This window comes from Podarcis raffonei, chromosome 11, assembly GCF_027172205.1.
Source record: "Podarcis raffonei isolate rPodRaf1 chromosome 11, rPodRaf1.pri, whole genome shotgun sequence".
Taxonomy (NCBI): Eukaryota; Metazoa; Chordata; class Lepidosauria; order Squamata; family Lacertidae; genus Podarcis; species Podarcis raffonei.
This window is the reverse complement of record NC_070612.1, coordinates 21,828,360-21,845,011: the sequence shown is the minus strand read 5'-3', so window position 1 is coordinate 21,845,011 and position 16,652 is coordinate 21,828,360. Positions and strand designations below refer to the sequence as shown.

General features: G+C 42.9%; 2 protein-coding genes across 2 annotated transcripts in view; both read right to left on the bottom strand.

Moving 5' to 3' along the window:
* The window catches only part of ITGA1 (integrin subunit alpha 1), a 72,267-nt gene extending 58,532 nt beyond the window's left edge, over positions 1 to 13,735 (bottom strand). Inside the window, exon 1 of the mRNA XM_053407661.1 lies at positions 13,453 to 13,735. Within this exon, the coding sequence (XP_053263636.1) occupies positions 13,453 to 13,522 (70 nt within the window). The 5' untranslated portion in view covers positions 13,523 to 13,735. The remainder of the gene's footprint in view (positions 1 to 13,452) is intronic.
* On the bottom strand, positions 1,890 to 6,744 carry PELO (pelota mRNA surveillance and ribosome rescue factor). Its single transcript, XM_053407662.1, has 2 exons — positions 5,716 to 6,744; positions 1,890 to 3,477 (listed from the first exon to the last, which is right to left on the bottom strand). Exons 1-2 carry the CDS (start codon positions 6,439 to 6,441, stop codon positions 3,046 to 3,048), a joined length of 1,158 nt encoding a protein of 385 aa, XP_053263637.1. The 5' UTR covers positions 6,442 to 6,744; the 3' UTR covers positions 1,890 to 3,045.
* Positions 13,736 to 16,652: the final 2,917 nt, after the last annotated feature.

Sequence of the window (16,652 nt, the reverse complement as noted above, 5' to 3'; positions counted from 1 at the left end):
AGTTAATTGAGTCCATTTTCTTGAGCTCCTTTGCCCCCCACAAAACAAGTCTCCCAGTTTTCTCAGCTTGGGAAAAGATACAAAGACTTGATTTAGTACATTTATCAGTTTAACAAAGCATTGGTGAGCAGTGAGAAGTGCAAATAACAGTATAAGCCAGTGAAGAAAGCTTTTCTGCAATGAAGTTAGCTGAATATTCACCAGTCTCTTGACCTATACCAGCCTTCCCCAACCTGTGGCCCTCCAAATGTTTTGGACCAAAACTCCTATCAGGTCCAACCAGGATGGTCAATAGTCAAGGATGATGGAAGGCATGAAGGTGATGAACACTGTATGACAGAGCTGTTAAAGGTATATAAAGGTTGGGAGGAGCAGAGAAAAATTATGAGACATTGTCTTGAGCTCCTTAAAAGCAAGGTGGTCAAGTGCAATAAATAAGGGAAGGAATTATCTGAAAAACTGTTTTGAGAAACTGATACAAGTATACGCCTCAACAATAAATGGATAACTATCAAAGAGATAAAGCGGAGGTTAAGGGCAGTTATCTAACAGTGCTTTTGCAAAATAAATAAATATCAATTATAAATTTAAGCCATGCAAGGGTTCCTTCCATGGAGACCACTCTCCCTCTGGTGTGCATTGGATTGTGGCCTACATCACCTTCCACATATCCAACTACTTGCAGCAAATAAGTTTTAATAAATACGGAATACATCAAAGAATGTATACATCAAAGAATAAATGCACCAGAGTGTAAATTCATTAAGGATTTCCTCAACGACAGGTTATTAAATTTAAAGGACCACAAAAAGCAGCCTTGTTAAGTTAGACTTTTTCTTAACCCAATGCTATTTCCCCAAAAATCAAAGTAAAAAAGATTTGGGAATATTTAGCAAATACCTGTTTTGCACAAAATGTTAGGAAGATATTTTGCATACTGTTTTTATTCCTTCTAGCCGTATCTCAACTATCTTGTCATGCTAACGCAACTAGCATAGCCTGCATGTGGTCTTGCATTCACAGATATTTCATTTAAAATACTAGTATGTTTGTTAATTGATCATTAACTGCAATAACATCCACAAGTTACAGGAATCAACTATGTCAAATTCAGAGTAGGCCCACTGAAATCAGTAGTTATGACTAACTTAAGACCTCAGTAATTGCTAAGTAATATAAATAATATAGCTAAATACAAATATCATGGACCTGGCACAGCAACATCCTTCTTTATAATCTAGCCCAGTCTTTACCAAACTGAGGCTGGCTGGGGCTAATGGAAGTTGTAATCCCAAACATCTGGAAAGTGCCAAGTTGGTGAAAACTCACCTAGCACAAGGTAAACATTGTTCTAGTCCAAAGGGGCTAACTATGTGTTGTAAAAGTTTTCATCTCTCATAAAAAACACTAATTGGTCCTTGAAAATACTCAATACTGTGGGAATATTTAAATGAACCCATCTTAGAGAGGGAAATGGCTATCAGTATTCCTCTGGTGGTCTTAGGTCTAGAGCGCAAGTAAAGAGACTATAATCCCAAATCCAGAAGATTAGACACACACAATAACAAGTTTTGGGATTGGAGAATCCAATCCCACAAGGAGGAGAAAATATTCCTGAATAACAGCCCAATCTTATGTATGTTGACTTGCAAGTAAGCCCACAGAGTTCAATGGAACTTATCTTTAGAGAAAGGTGCCTAGAACTGAGGCCTTAGATCAGTAGACTGCACACTGGGAACAAAGACTTGGTTCCCCAAACCCAACCACCTCCCAGCTCATTCTTTCACTGATTTTGTTTAGCTGTTCACTTACTGAATCCGTGCTTACTTCCTAATAAAACAAACTAATAGGACACATGAGCAAGACTAGTAAAATCCTCACAAAATAAGTTTGTTGCCAACATTTTATTAAAACATATGTTTTAGCTTTTTAGTGATTACGCTATTCTATGAAAACTGCCTTTTATGATCTAGGTGGCCATGAGAAATGTGCCATTGTTATGATTAACCCAGCAATAACAGTATTTAATAAAATATGGGTAGGCCACACATGACCCACTTATGCATTAACAGTGTCCATGGGAGTTCTGCTTAAAATCCTTTTTTAATAAATCAAGTATTATTTTTGCTTTTCATTTTTTAAAATAGTTGTTTGTTGCAACTAAAATTCTCAATTCAACAACAGAGTAAATCAATGGCCGTGTTGGCATGATCAAATCACAACTTAATAAGCAATATATACGCAAGCATCATGCACCCATATCCAGCCCCTTTGCTCCCACTTCACTTCTCTGTTCATGTAAGTTAGGAAACAAGACTGGAATCCAGTTACCCATAGCTTCCTGTTACTTGAATCTATAATTAATGGCTTCCAAACCATTTTAAATTGTGGCTTTGTATACTGGCTTGTTTGGAAGCTATTAACCTTTGTTTTGTCACTCATGTGAAGAAAGGAATAAAACAGCTACATGTGAGTGCCTGTAGCTTGTGCCCATCTCAGTGGTAAGTTGAAAGGATTGTGCAAAATCAGCCACAATCTTTCAGACACAATAAAACACAATTACACTTACAGTATGTCACACCAACTCAACTTAATAAACACTTCAACAACACTCAGTTATAACATCCTAGCATTTAAACAAGTTCCCATGATAACAGGGGGGAGGGGAGAGAAACTTTTGTGTGTGTGCAAAACACAGAAAATACTTGAGCAAAACATTCTCTTCTTTCATGGTTTCAGTTTATTGGTTTTCCACATGTTCCACAAAGCACCAGCAATGTTTTCCAATTAGTTATGTCAGTCCAGTTTTGCTAAGAGAGAACTATCATAATCATTACCACTCACACAAGGAAAATGTATAAATATGCAATATTCTAGAGCAGCACACTAAATGCTCACCTTACCAGTCACTTAAAAAAATAGTGTTCCCATTGTTTTTTCTTTTCGGTAAGGCATGGTACAGAAGCATAAAATATTTGGGACAAAGACACCCCCTTCCCTGCTGAAGCAGTCATTACATGAGAAGGGTGAATGAGTACACCATCATCAATCTTCTTCAGAACTGGAATCTTCTTCCTGATCAGAGAGCTCAGCAACAGGAAAACGCAGAATGGCAGCCACACCTGTTAGTTGTCCAAGCTGTTCCCCAGACACATGAAGACTGGAGAAGATGCGAACAGTGCCCATGTTGTCACGCACACTATCAACTAGCCGGACATAACGACTGCGTGCAGCCACATCCTGATGCCTAAAAAGTTCATCACTGATCAATAAGGTATCAATAGCCATGGCTTCGTTGGCTTTTTCCACATGCTTGAGACCATAAAAAGCCCGGTCAGGCTCATGTTGTAGCATCTTGTAGAAATCATCTAAGGCTTTGACTTCACCAGCTGCTTTAGTATCAGCAAGTCGACTAGTCACAGCTGGGTCACACAGAGCTTCTTTTAATGCATATTTATGTCCAGAGGAAGAGTGTACCTAGAACAAAAAAAGAAAGAAACAAAAGAAAGAAACAACTTTGATAATGACTTTTATTTCTCTTGAAAACTGAATTCCTTAAATTTGAGTTGTTTTCAGGTCAGGTAAAGACAGGTCAGGCAAAAGCCCCTGAAGTTACAGAATTGTCTGTTGTGGTGAGACATGATGACTGACGATAATGATAACTATTTACATCATTCAAGGAAGTTTTTATGTTGAGTTACTGGAAAGTTGTGAGATTACATCCTACCATTTGTAACTGCCCTATGCTTAGTTTTGCTAGATATATTAAAAACAACAGTGTTACTGGTGACTTCCTCCTACAAATAAGGTTTTGTGAACAAATTTCAGTGACGCACATACCACATAGAGTAAGGGTTGAAAATGCATGGCCCTTCAGATGTTGCTGGACGACACCTCCCATCACAAGCTGACCACTAGCAATGCTGGCTGGGCCTATAGTAGTTCAACAATATCTGGAAGGTGGCAGGTTCTCTAACACTGTTGCAGAGCATTTCACTTTTTACAACCATCAGAAGGACTGCCATGTTAAGCATGCTTACTAGTTTTAAGTGCAATTGAACTTAGGATAACTTTTGTGTAGGATCATACACTACTTCACAAACTTTATGGCCCGCTAGGAAGAGTTCTTAATCACATCCTCGATATTAAGTGCAAGTAGCACAATAGGACACAGTTTCATTAGCATGAGAATTTGCCTCAAAAAGCTCAAACATTTCATGTTCATGCAGGCATTTTTAAAATATAGAATAAAAAACTGGTATTTAATACTGCCACTCTCCTTTCACATATATAGTTAAAGAATCTTAAATTTTGGGAAGGTTTCGTTGGCATTAGAAGTATGCTTGCACCTCTCCTTTCCAAAAGCTACATGTAAAGTTAAATAATACTTCTGATGGATTTACATACAACCCACCAGATTTTGTTCTTTTCGTTGAGCAGTATTTATTCAGCCATGCTTTAAAGCTGTTTTAATCTTATTACTTCTTATACCAAAAGTTTCAGCTCTGTCATGTAAGCCTACAAGTACATTAATTTCCAGAGGACCATGCATACAGTTTGAAAGATATTAAGTTTACCAATTACAATACTGCATAGCAGAAATTAATAAATCTGAGCAATCTAATAATGCAATGCAACTTATATTAGCATGCATAAATATTACAGATTTATGTATCAAATAAATGTTGAAGAGTGGGTCTCCTTACATCATTCATGACAGGGCTTTAGGCACAAACTGGTTTTCTGGTTATTTCAACCAATGTACACTAAATACAAGTTCCAAGGGAACTGGCATCAAAAAAGGAAAAGGTCTGGAGAAGTGATTATCAGTGCAATCTTACACATGTCAACTGAGAAAGTAAGTCTCAGTAAGGTTAATGGTGTTTATCCCCAGGTAAAGGGACACAGGACTGCAACCAAAGTAACAAGATGAGATTGTATTAGACTGGCATCTGAAACTGATGTATATCAGCCGATTAAACATGCTTTTTTCATAAATAAGTTCCACAAAAGCCAGTCAACTTACCTAAAAGTAACCATGCTTAGGGCTGAAGCCTTCAGAGAAAGGGATTCAAAGCATCAGTCTTACAGATACTTATCCCAAGTGGATGGGAAGAAAGTCTTCAAAGGACTTTAAGTCCCATTTATCTTGACAGGTCTACTTTAAATAATTGCCCAATCCAATGCATATCTGTTCAGAAGTGAGCCCCATTAAATGAATGGTACTTACTCCCAGATAAGCCTGCATCCACATCCAACCCACAGTATTGAACTTGGGATGCCCAAGTTGGCTGAATAAGCATTTGTGAAAGGATTTGGATCCTATCTTTAAGACATCTGAAGGCAGCCCTGCTTAGGGAAGTTTTTACTATTTAATGCTGTACTGTTTTTAACACTTGATTGGGAGCAGCCCAGAGTGAGTGGGGAAACTCAGCCAGATGGGTGGGGTATAAATAAATTATTATTATTATTACCATTACTTAAAACAAGTGAATATTATAGGATGGCTATTAACGTACTGTGAACATTTTTGTGTGTGGCTGTCTTAGATGCATTCACCTAGTTCTATGTAGACACGTGCTGATATTTTGCATGTTCTGGAAAACCATGTTTGCACACCCGCCCATATATATATATATATATAATCTATTCTACTATCGAATAACGATCACCCCTCCTTTGAACTTAAACGGAACACGCTGCCTTGAGCTTTACCTGCAAAAACTTGGAGCGGTTCTCCAGCAACAGCTTGTTGTCCGTCTTCACAGCCTGCTGGAACATGTAATCGCAGAACTGCTCCCTCACGAAGCCCGGGCTGGCCACCAGCACGCACTTGACTACGTCGAAGTTGATGTGGCGCTGGATGGCCTGCGCCACCTGCTCGTAGAACCTCTCGAGCGCCCGGTCGTGCTGCGCGCAGCTTCCCTTCCGCTTCCGAGGGATGTTCACCTCCACCTTGGCCCGAGTCAGGGTCATGCTGGGCGTCACCAGGCAGACGTGCGCCAGCCCTTCCTGCATCACCACAGCCGCCACGTCGGCGCTCCAGGCCGGGTCGCAGGCCTGCTCGATCCTGTCGAGGACCACGCTGTCCCACTGCTTCTTGGCCAGCGTGAACTGGCGGTTGGGCTCCAGCTCGATGGTGTGGTAGGCGCCCATCTTGACGTACTCGTTCTCCTGGATGTTGGTGCCTTTGACGCGCAGCTGGCACGCCTGCGAGTCGAAGTCGATGGTCTCCACGCACAGCGTCAGGGTGGTGCGCACCCGGTTGCTGCCCACGCTGCCCGTGGCCGACTCCGTCTGCACCTTGCGGATGGTGGAGGCCCGCAGGCTGTCCCCGACCTGAAGCAGGTTGTAGGCGTGCCACATGTCCTCGGCCTCCTCGGGGATGAGCGTCACCTGCCCGGCGTTGTCCTTCTCGATGTCTTTCCGCACCAGCTTCATCCTGCCGGCGCCTCAGGGGGCAGGCGGGCGGCCCTGCCGCACCCGCCGCTCAAACCCCGGGAAGAGGGGAACACGCCAGGCCTCCGCCTCAGAGGCCTGGTTCCTCTCAGTGAGTGTAAACGATGAGGGGGGGGTCAGCTATTCATGACTGGGCTGCCGAGGGCGAGGCCTCCCGATGCGGCGTGTGAGAGAAAATTCCCCTCAGCGACCCATCCCTTCAGCATCGGCGGCCCAACAGCCGCGCTCCGGCCGCTTCTCCCCTGCGCCTGCGCGCCCGCCGGGTCCTGATAGGCCAAGAGTCGGCGGCTTTTCCTCCTCCCCTCCCTCCGAGCACGCGCGTAGGCGTCACTGCGCTCCCGCCGCCTTAGGAGCGCCTGCGCCTTGCTCCTCGCGTCGCGTCATCCGGCAGAGGAAAGTCGCCGGCTGGCAAGGCGGCCGGACGTTCCGCCAGCTGCGCCCCGCGGCGCATGCGTGGAGAAGCCAGCCGGCTCTGCCCGGGAATCGCGGTCGCAGCAGAGTTGGGAGCGGCTCGCTGAGTTTGTGCTATACAGCGCATGCGCGTCGTTTGCCCACCGCCGCGCAAATTTCTGGTTTTAATAGTTTTAAGAGTGAAATGCGCTCGAGCTGCGTGACACTGCGAGCTTTTGCTCGCCCACAAGGCGAGTGGATCCCGTTACATGCCGTGGAGTTTCTTCTTGCCTCATAATTTCCAGAAAGACTTTGTTTCTGCAATACATACATTCCTGGGAGTAAGCCCTATTCAGTTAGAATTGCTTGCGCGCAAATATGCGCAGGAGAAGCGGGCTGTGACCCCCCCCTCCCAAAAAGATGATTAAAATAAGGTGATTTTCAGCTGTTCGGCACTTCTCCTAGCATAGCTGTTTCTTAAACCATAGCTGTCAACTTTTCCCTTTTCTTGCGAGGAATCCTATTCGGAATAAGGGAATTTCCCTTAAAAAAAGGGGAACGTTGACAGCTATGTCTTAAACCCGATTTCAATTTTTGGAACTATTGTACATTTCCAGCTCCTGATCTCTTGCTTTAACAGCCCCTGAACAGCAAAACATTTAAATGGAGCTGGTTCAAGTGCCGCTGGATGCTTAAAGACTGGTATTTAATAAGGGATTGTTGCTGCTCATGCATGCACGTTTTTCACAGTGTCCGCGTGACTTTGATAGCATCAAACTTAGACCATATTCCCCCTCATCCTTTCTATGGAAAATCCATAAAAAACCCAAAACTGGTTTCCAGTATCCTGTTTGCCATATTTAAATGATCTGTTAACCGCTGGTCTGGAAAAACTGTCTGCATACACACCATTGCATTTAAAGCACATTGCTTCCCCCAAAGAATTGTGGGAATTGTAGTTTACCCACCACAGAGCTACAATTCGCAGCACCCTTAACAAACTACAATTTGGTAGGGGGCAGAAGCCATGTGCTTTAAATGTATGTTATATGCACAGCAGCCGTATGCTTTGCACCATCTTTCCAGTGTGCTCAGATCCTGCTTGTGGGAAGATATGACATTAGTAGGAAACCTGCTGAACCACTGAGGCAGAGCCACTGTTTCTGCATAGTGCCTTGCTTGCCATATAAAGGCAATAGAAACAGCCAGTCTTAAGCATCCTGTGCTATAAATTACCTATATAAATTACTTTGAAAGCCAGAACTGAAGCTCTATGTGAGTCTCGGTGTGCTTCCTGACTTGCTTTTTGCTAGTGGGATTCCACGCATATCCGCAAATTCAGGTTGTGCATTTAAAATAGATTTGGGCTCTTGCACAACGGATCCTGTTTTAAAAAATTAAAAACAGACATTTGCAGCAATGAATGCATGGGAAAGTGTGGGAAGACAGGTAGTTGAGGCGACATCATATAACCTCCCCACAAACTTTGTGCAAACAAATCAGGATCAGTGCCCAGTAAACAGGTAGTCTGCAAGTGACTTCATTCTAACTCTTAGAATGGTGCAATCAACAATCTGTGATAAAAACTAAATAAGTAAATTTTTTTTGCAGGACTAGCCCTCCTGTTCAAGGTAATAGATTAGGTTTCTGATCTACTTTGTAACCCAGAAAATTGTGGTTGTTTTTTTAATAAGAAGTGGGTTATGCAGTCTTCAGTTGAAGATGTTCAGTTGACCCTTGTGCAATGTTCAGAAAATGATTAGGAAATACTTTTGCAATAACTTTGGTTTATTTATTAGGAAAACCAGCTATGCAAAAGAGGACTCAGTTGAAAACAACAGTCTCAAAATATATTAGTAATTGGTTTCATTGCAAGTCGTTGTTTTTTCAGTTCTAAGAACATTTGAATAGAAAATGATGTGCCTTAACATCTTTTCTTTTTAAAAACAGGTAATAAACAGTGAAGCTATTCCATTGCAGTATATGGCAGCCCCTTTGTTCACCACTTTTTATTATAACTCCTAGTCTGACAAATATTTAAATTGATGGCATTATTTTACAGCTGTAACGTCAGCCATTTCAAAAGCCATTTTTGTCATTTAGCTTACTTTTTTTTTTTAAAAAAAACAGCTTTTAAAGGCAGAAGTAGAGGATCGTGTTTTCAAAACAATAATAGTACTGAGGCTTAATATGAAATACTATTGCCATTATTATGGAGATACATCATGATATTATCTCAATTGAAACCCAAACTTGGAAACAATTGCTGGAGGGAGAAATAGCAACAAATTATTAGACTATTCTTTTGTTATACAGTATAGGAATAGAAAATACTTGATAAGTAGCAAATAAGATAGGAAAGGAGATTGTTGAGAAACAGATGGTCTTACGGTAGAAATTTGTAACATTTTCTGCAGTTCAGCCACCTATACTTATTAAAACAAGTCTGGGGGTGCAAAGGCGCTCATAATTCTAGGAAGTCAGTGAATGTTATAAATTAATGAATGTCAGAATTTAGCTAAAACTTGGGATATTGAAGGGAATATACAAGCTTCAGCAATTCTCCTACAGACTAGCCTGGCCAGACTAGATGAATGCAAGCTGCCAGACAGGTGACTGGGAGAGGCTGCTGGGACCATATAATAACAGTTCTAAAGGACCTACATTGGCTCCCAGTATGTTTCTGAGCACAATTCAAAGTGTTGGCGCTGACCTTTAAAGGCTTCTGCCCTGTATACCTGAAGGAGCATCTCCACCCCCATTGTTCCGCTCAGAGATCCAGTTATGAAGGCCTTCTGGCAGCTCTCTCATTGCGAGAAGCGAAGTTACAAGAAACCAGGCAGAGGGCCTTCTCGGTTGTGGCGCCCGCCCTGTGGAATGCCCTCCCATCAGATGTCAAAAGAGATAATCATTTATGCAACCTTCCGTAGACATCTGAAGGCATAATAATAATAATAATTTATTATTTATACCCTGCCCATCTGGCTGGGCCTCCCCAGCCACTCTGGCGGCTTCCATAAAAACCAAAAATACAGTAAAATATCACACGTTAAAAACTTCCCTGAACAGGGTTGCCTTAAGATGTCTTCTGAATGTCAGGTAGTTGTTTATCGCTTTGACATCTGCTGGAAGGGCGTTCCACAGGGCGGGCGCCACTACCGAGAAGGCCCTCTGCCTGGTTCCCTGCAGCTTTGCTTCTCGCAATGAGGGAACCGCCAGAAGGCCCTCGGCGCTGGACCTCAGCGTCCGGGCAGAATGATGGGGGTGGAGACGCTCCTTCAGGTATACTGGACCGAGGCAGCCCTGTATCGGGAAGCTTTTAATGTCTGATGTATCGTGTGTTTTTTGTATTCTGTTGGAAGTGGTTAGGACAACCCATTCTGATGGGTGGGGTACAAGTAATAAATTATGATGGTGATGAAGCAATGGTGAGTCATCAACACATTGAAGAAATAACCCTGGGTCTGTGCAAAATGGGGGTTGCCATTACGGGGTGTGTGTGGTGCCACACAGGAAAAATGTGTCCCTTTTGAAACAGGTTTGGAGAAGGGGAGGGAGGTTCTTGGGCAAAGGTTCTTGGGAGGGAGAAAGATAAGTGCTAGAACTGGAGGCAGAGGGCATGTGGGGTAGAACCATCTTAACAGGCTGGGTTAGAGGCACAGTAATGGTGTACAAAATGCCTTGGACCCCAATGCTATGCTGCTATGGGGAACAAGCCCCTCTCGAGATATAATGCTGTGAATTCTCTTCCTCCACCTAGACCCAGGTGTATATAGGTGTAAAATAAATCATACATCTTGAAACACTACTGTTTCTGACAAGCCTGAATTCCCAATGGAAACATGGCCCTGGGTAAATGTCTAGAACCCCCTGGAATCTGGCTACTGCTCAGCAGAGATTGGGGGTGGCATGCAACCTCTGCAACAATATGCTATTTCAGTACAGAAAAACACAGATTTTCATCACCTGTAGCTCAGTTCTTCACATGCACAGGGAAAAGGGAAATAAATATTCTGAGAAAGATACCAAGTTGATGAGCCTACGTTAAAAAGAAAGAATTGGAGAACTTTAAATAAAATCCTCAAAAATGCCAAATAGCTGATTTCTACTGGACTATAATTTTGGCCTAATAAAAGACACAATGGGGTTTCTGTATTTGGGATCAGAATTTGGCCTTATGAAAAAAGTTTCATTTATGTCTGCTGTGTACCCTTTCCTGTTCAGTCACATTTGAAAATCTTTAAAGTTCATGTTTATATTTTGCTTAGCTTCAGTTCAGAAACTACCATGGCAAGTATGCAGAATTATCCTGCAAATCCTTAACTTTTATATTCTGTTCGGTTTCCAAAAAGGGGGAGGAAAATTGGAAGGCAGTGGCCCTATCAGGCCTATAGCTCAATCCTTAGACATATTTGACCCGCTTACTATGAAGCATTCTTAGATCTGTAATCTTAGCTTCAACTCTTGTTCAGTTAGATGTTGGCAATGGCTATGATGTTGCTGTTGAGCTGATGGTCTGATAAGAGCTGGCTTTTATCAGATTTTGTCTTTCAGTATGATCAACAAGGGTATCTTGCTCTATACTTCCTTTACCCTATATCCATCTCTTACTCAGTATGTTCAAGCTAGATCAGTTTCGGTTCTACATGTAAGGAACGTAAAAACTGAACCCAGGCAAAGCATCAGAAGAGAAAACAAACAAGCAAAAAATTAACCTGAAGGTCAATTCATACTTTTGTTCATCAGTTGAAGCCTGCAGCTTCTTGCGTGTAAGAATGAGACAAGACACCAGCCTAAATTTCTGTATTCACATTATGTTAAACATTATCTGGTAAACAGTTCAGACATCCAGCTTGCAAGTTATCAAGAACTGACGAATCAAGTGATGAGAAGGGCATGGCGTGCGGCACCTCACACTTCTTAGAAGTTCACAATTCTTAGAAATTCTAACTTCCATCCTGTCTTCAACAACAACATAAATGGATACTACAGTGGTACCTTAGGTTACATATGCTTCAGGTTACATACGCTTCAGGTTACAGACTCCACTAACCCAGAAATATTACCTTGGGTTAAGAACTTTGCTTCAGGATGAGAACAGAAATTGTGCTCCGGTGGCGCGGCAGCAGCAGGAGGCCCCATTGGCTAAAGTGGCGCTTCAGGTTAAGAACAGTTACAGGTTAAGAACAGACCTCCAGAACGAATTAAGTACTTAACCCGAGGTACCACTGTATACTGAAGAGGAAAATAACCAACCACCTAAAGCAATAATGGAATATTCCACCCTGTGTTTGCTCTCTGCTATCTTCCAGGAGCTTGGATGGTATCTAATGACCAACAATCTATGCACTGACTATCTGCTGTTGTACAGGTCCAATACTTCCTTTCAACCAAGTGGCCTACCTTTGTATTTAGATGTTCAGCTCAGAGAGCTTAGAGTAAATTCAACAGTAAATTATTCAACTACTAGTGGCTGGAAGGTGTTGCAGAGCTTGTTGAAAAAGAAATCCAGAAACGGAGTAACAAAACAGTTCATTATCTGTATGAAAAACATCCTTAAACATCGCCACCACTGTGTATAGGAAGGAGAATAGAACCATGCTATAATTTTTGGATGTTATAATCATATGACTTGTGCTGCCATTGCTTGGTAAGCTGGGATCACTATAATCAGGCATTGCTGCAACTGCAGTGCACATTTCCAAAGAACAACCCCCAAAGCAAAGACAAAAAGTTGAAAATTTAAACCACTCATCCCAAAGTTGTCTCATTAAAAATAAATAAAACCAGCCTGTCGAAAGTGAGTTACAAACTAGAACCAAACATTACAAAAGACACAAGCAACAGAAAATAATATTTTCATTTCCCCTTGGGGTGATTACTATAAGATTTCCTGGCTACTCTCAGCCTTTGTCAATGTGATGTTCCCCTCCCCACTATTTTATTATTTTTTTTGCTTCGCCCACATACTTCAGCAAAGCCATCCCTCCGAGACCCACAAAGCATTGAGCAATTGCAATTGTGTTCATTTCCTCTTCCACCCCCACTTCCATTTCCATTTCCTCCCATTCCACCACCCCAAAACAGAAAATGGTTTGTGTCAGGAAAAGCTGAACTCCCCTGAGTCTATGGTGCTCTAAGAAATCCTCGAGAACAGGGAATCCTGAAATGGAAACACCACATGTTTCATTGGCAGTGTTATGCTAAGTAAGAGTAAATCAGCTCCCTTATCTCCTGTGCAGTTAAGGGGGCGCAATTTGCTTCACTGTCCAAAATGATTTGCAAAAGTGAAAATCAAGCTTGCACAACAGTACATTTCAACCCGGTCGCCCCTTTCCTTGCTTGCCTAGTTCTATGATTCCCACTTTCCTCTTTCTTTGCATCTTTCTGTTTAGTTTTAAGGCTTCTGTCAGCCAAAATCACTGAATCGCTGGTTGTAAAGTTGACTTAAAACTCGGGGTGGGGTGTGTGTGGAATTGGCTGAAAAGCAGACAGACTGAAAGAAGTGGAAATGACGAATTGCTCAATTCTGGGGAAATCCAAAAGCAGAAGGAGAGTTTGGCAGATGCGGAGCCCTCGGAAAGAAGAGAAAGATGTTCTCACCTGTCAGTACCAAGCAGGGGACAGCAACACCTGGAATGCTGCCGCTGGGACAGAGGGAGCAGGAGCCCATGGTTGCAATTGCAAAAGGAACCCGTGCAGGGGAAAAATAAGAAAGAAACGAGGCAAGCTTGTTAACAACAGGGGTTCTCTTGTTCGGCTGCTAACTTCACAGTCCTGTTGCTGCTGCCGCTGCCGCTCTTGCTTCTGGTCCCTTCTGCATTAGCAGCAGCAGCAGCAGCGGCAGCCCAGCCAGGCATTTCCTGTTTGTTGTTCAAGCCCTTTAAGTTTCTTTCCCCCTACACATCAAGATGAATTGCACCCCCCTCTCCCCAGCCCCCCTCCCTCTCCTGCTCCAAGTGGGCTCTGAGCCTTTGAAACCCCCACGTGGCTGGATCCCGGAGCTCAGAGACATGTACAAATAAAGTCAGATCTTTAACAGCTCGTGTTTAGGCTGAAGTCGGCAGGCTGCGAAGCAAACCTTAAAGGGACATCTGCATGCTTATAATTAATGGGTGTCTCTAGCTACCAGCCAGCTTCTACCAAATGCTGACAGTGAGAAGGCAGGTTTTGGGAACAACCTCTTCTCTCTCCCTCTCTCTCTCCCTCCATCCCCACCTTCCTTCCCAAACCGCCGTCCTAAATAATACTCTCTTCTTTGCAAGACTGCAGAGGTCCCTATTAAGAAGTGTGTGTGTGTCAAATTCAGATTTCAAGACACTTACATGCTGAAGCTGCCCTTTGTGGGTCTAATTTTTCCTCCACTTACATCACTCTTTAAAAATGTTTCTGTTCTGTATTGTAGCATATATACTAAATCAAGCCTTTGTAGAAGGCGGTGGCAGTGGCGGAGACTGCAAATTCTCTCATGCAATTTGTATTTAAGATTAACACCTACTGCTTATTTGGATCATTCGTGTTAGCATAAATTGCTCTACAGGCCTTGCCACATACAGTTTTAAATCTGCAGTCCAGCTGCTATCTTTCAGCCTCAGTTACCCTAGCTGTAAATTGGGAATAACAGAGACAGTTCTCAGAGAGCTATAGTGAGACCAAGTAAAGTGCTATATCATTAATGAAAATTCTAGTCTCCTGTTTGGTGACTATCCCACCCCCCATGACAGCCCATATATTCTGAATCGTTCAGTGACCAGCAACATTCGATCCACTTCTGTACCAATTTGTCATTCTGGTTTTGCCATTGTATTGCTTCAGTGTTCTTTGACAGCTGGGAGTCCCTGCACAGCCTAGAATGAAAAACACATTGGGGTTTGTGAAGGTGGCACCCTCTTGGCAGAGAGATGGGCAGAGAGGTGTGATTTGCCTTCAGATGAAGTGCCTTGGGATTAAGGAACCAACCAAAACAGCAAGCAGGCTTCTGAACTGTCCAGATCTATTCCTGAGGCTAGATGTGAGGAAGAAGTCTGGTGAACTCAAAAACTTGCTCACTATTGTGTGACATTTTTGTTGGACCTAATAAAGATATGGGCCAACTATGGATTTTTTTGGGGTGGGGGTGGAGTCCCTCATGGATCAACACAGCTGCCTTTTTCAGAATCTTTGCCTGGAAATCTGGCACATGGATAGTATGCACTTCCAATATGTACTGCTTGTATACTGTATCCGTAAATAATTCAAAACAAGCAACGTAGACCTTCTTACCACTGGGGATTGTGGATCACATAGCTCTGGAACCTTGGAAAGTAACTGAGCAGGTGTGTGAGGCAGGATGGAGTGAATCACAGCAGTCAACATAAATCTGAGCATCCTTGAGAAACCAAGCAAGTAAGGCATTTGAGGAAGAACCTAAAATAAAAGTGAAGGAGATTGGGGGAGGGATTAAAGAGAAGGGTGAACATCTAAGCTAGAGAGATTCCAGTTGTGCCTGGCTGGGGAATTCCAGGAGGCGGATCAGCAACTGATAGGCTTGGATTGTGGAATATTACAGCCAGTATCTAATCAGGAGACTGCCAACAGTGGTGGGAATGCAAAGGTGGTGGAAGAATCCCAGGAAATGGAAGCTGCTAGGAAATCAAATTACAGGAAGAGATAAATGATTAGCAGCCCACTCATTAAGGGAATGGCAAGGAAGAAGGGACCAGCTGAGCAGAAATGGGTGACTTGTGGCCCTCCATATGTTGTTGGATTCACACCCAACAGCTCTGGCTAGGATGTCCAATGGTCAGGGACAATGGGGATTATAGTCTAGCAACATCTGGAGAGCCACAAGTTCTGAGCTACAGACTGCAGACCTGGCTGAAGAAAGAGACCATATAGAGTTTTTTTTATTAAAAAAATCCAGTTGTTTCCTATGAGTATTTTAGTGTGTGGGATCAGTTCCCTAAAACTCATGTATACTGGCAGGTGCCCAGGGTGATATCCAATGCCAGTCATACTCAGAGCAAACCCTCTGAAATGAATGGACTTAAATAACTTAAGCAATTGATTTCAGTAGCGCAGTTCTGAATAGGACTGAGCTGGTATCTCTCCTTTGTGTAATCATGAATTTTGCAAGAATAATGGGACCCAAAGCCTATCTTCCTCAGCAGAGACCCTTGCCCCTATAGGGACTGGGACAATGGAGAGAAAATGAGTTTACTTCCAATTGCTTGGACAGAATGGACCTGGCCTGCTAGTTGGGCACAGCATACCCTGGGGCAAGGAATTGTTCAAGGCACATGTCAGAGGTTTGGGACTACAACCTCCATCATTCCTGACTATGCTGGTAGGAGCTGATCGGAGTTGTAGCTGAAACATCTGGGGGACACACCAGTTTTTGAGAAGGCTGCCTTAGATCTACAGTTGGCTTTAGGGTATGAGTTAGATTGGCCTGGGAATCAGTTCAGGAGCAGCAGGAGAAAGAAAGAGGTACCCTATTTGGAGTAGATGAGAGGAGTCCTGTGATTTTTGGGCATAAGGAGATGCCTGCTGCAATGCATGATGGGAGACCTTGGCAAAGACCAAAGAATGTGATTGGAATTTTTAGATGATTATGATGGAAATGTAGCCAGAGATCATTTGCCAAGCATCAGGAATCACACACAAGCATACAACAATTCTATTCAGCCAAAGGACAAAAGTGAAGAGAAGCCAAAGCTCATCAAGGGAATAGTACTGGGTGAACACAACCCTTCCCAACCCAGTTTAAATGGGGTATGTTAGAATCATGATAAACTGACCTTTGAGACAAACGAGAAGTTATC

Coding starts and splice junctions, on each gene's coding strand:
- PELO (XM_053407662.1), bottom strand. CDS start 6,441: ATGAAGCTGGTGCGGAAAGACATCGAGAAGGACAACGCCGGGCAGGTG. Junction 3,478..5,715: donor ACCGCTCCAAGTTTTTGCAG/GTAAAGCTCAAG, acceptor TTTTTGTTCTAG/GTACACTCTTCCTCTGGACA.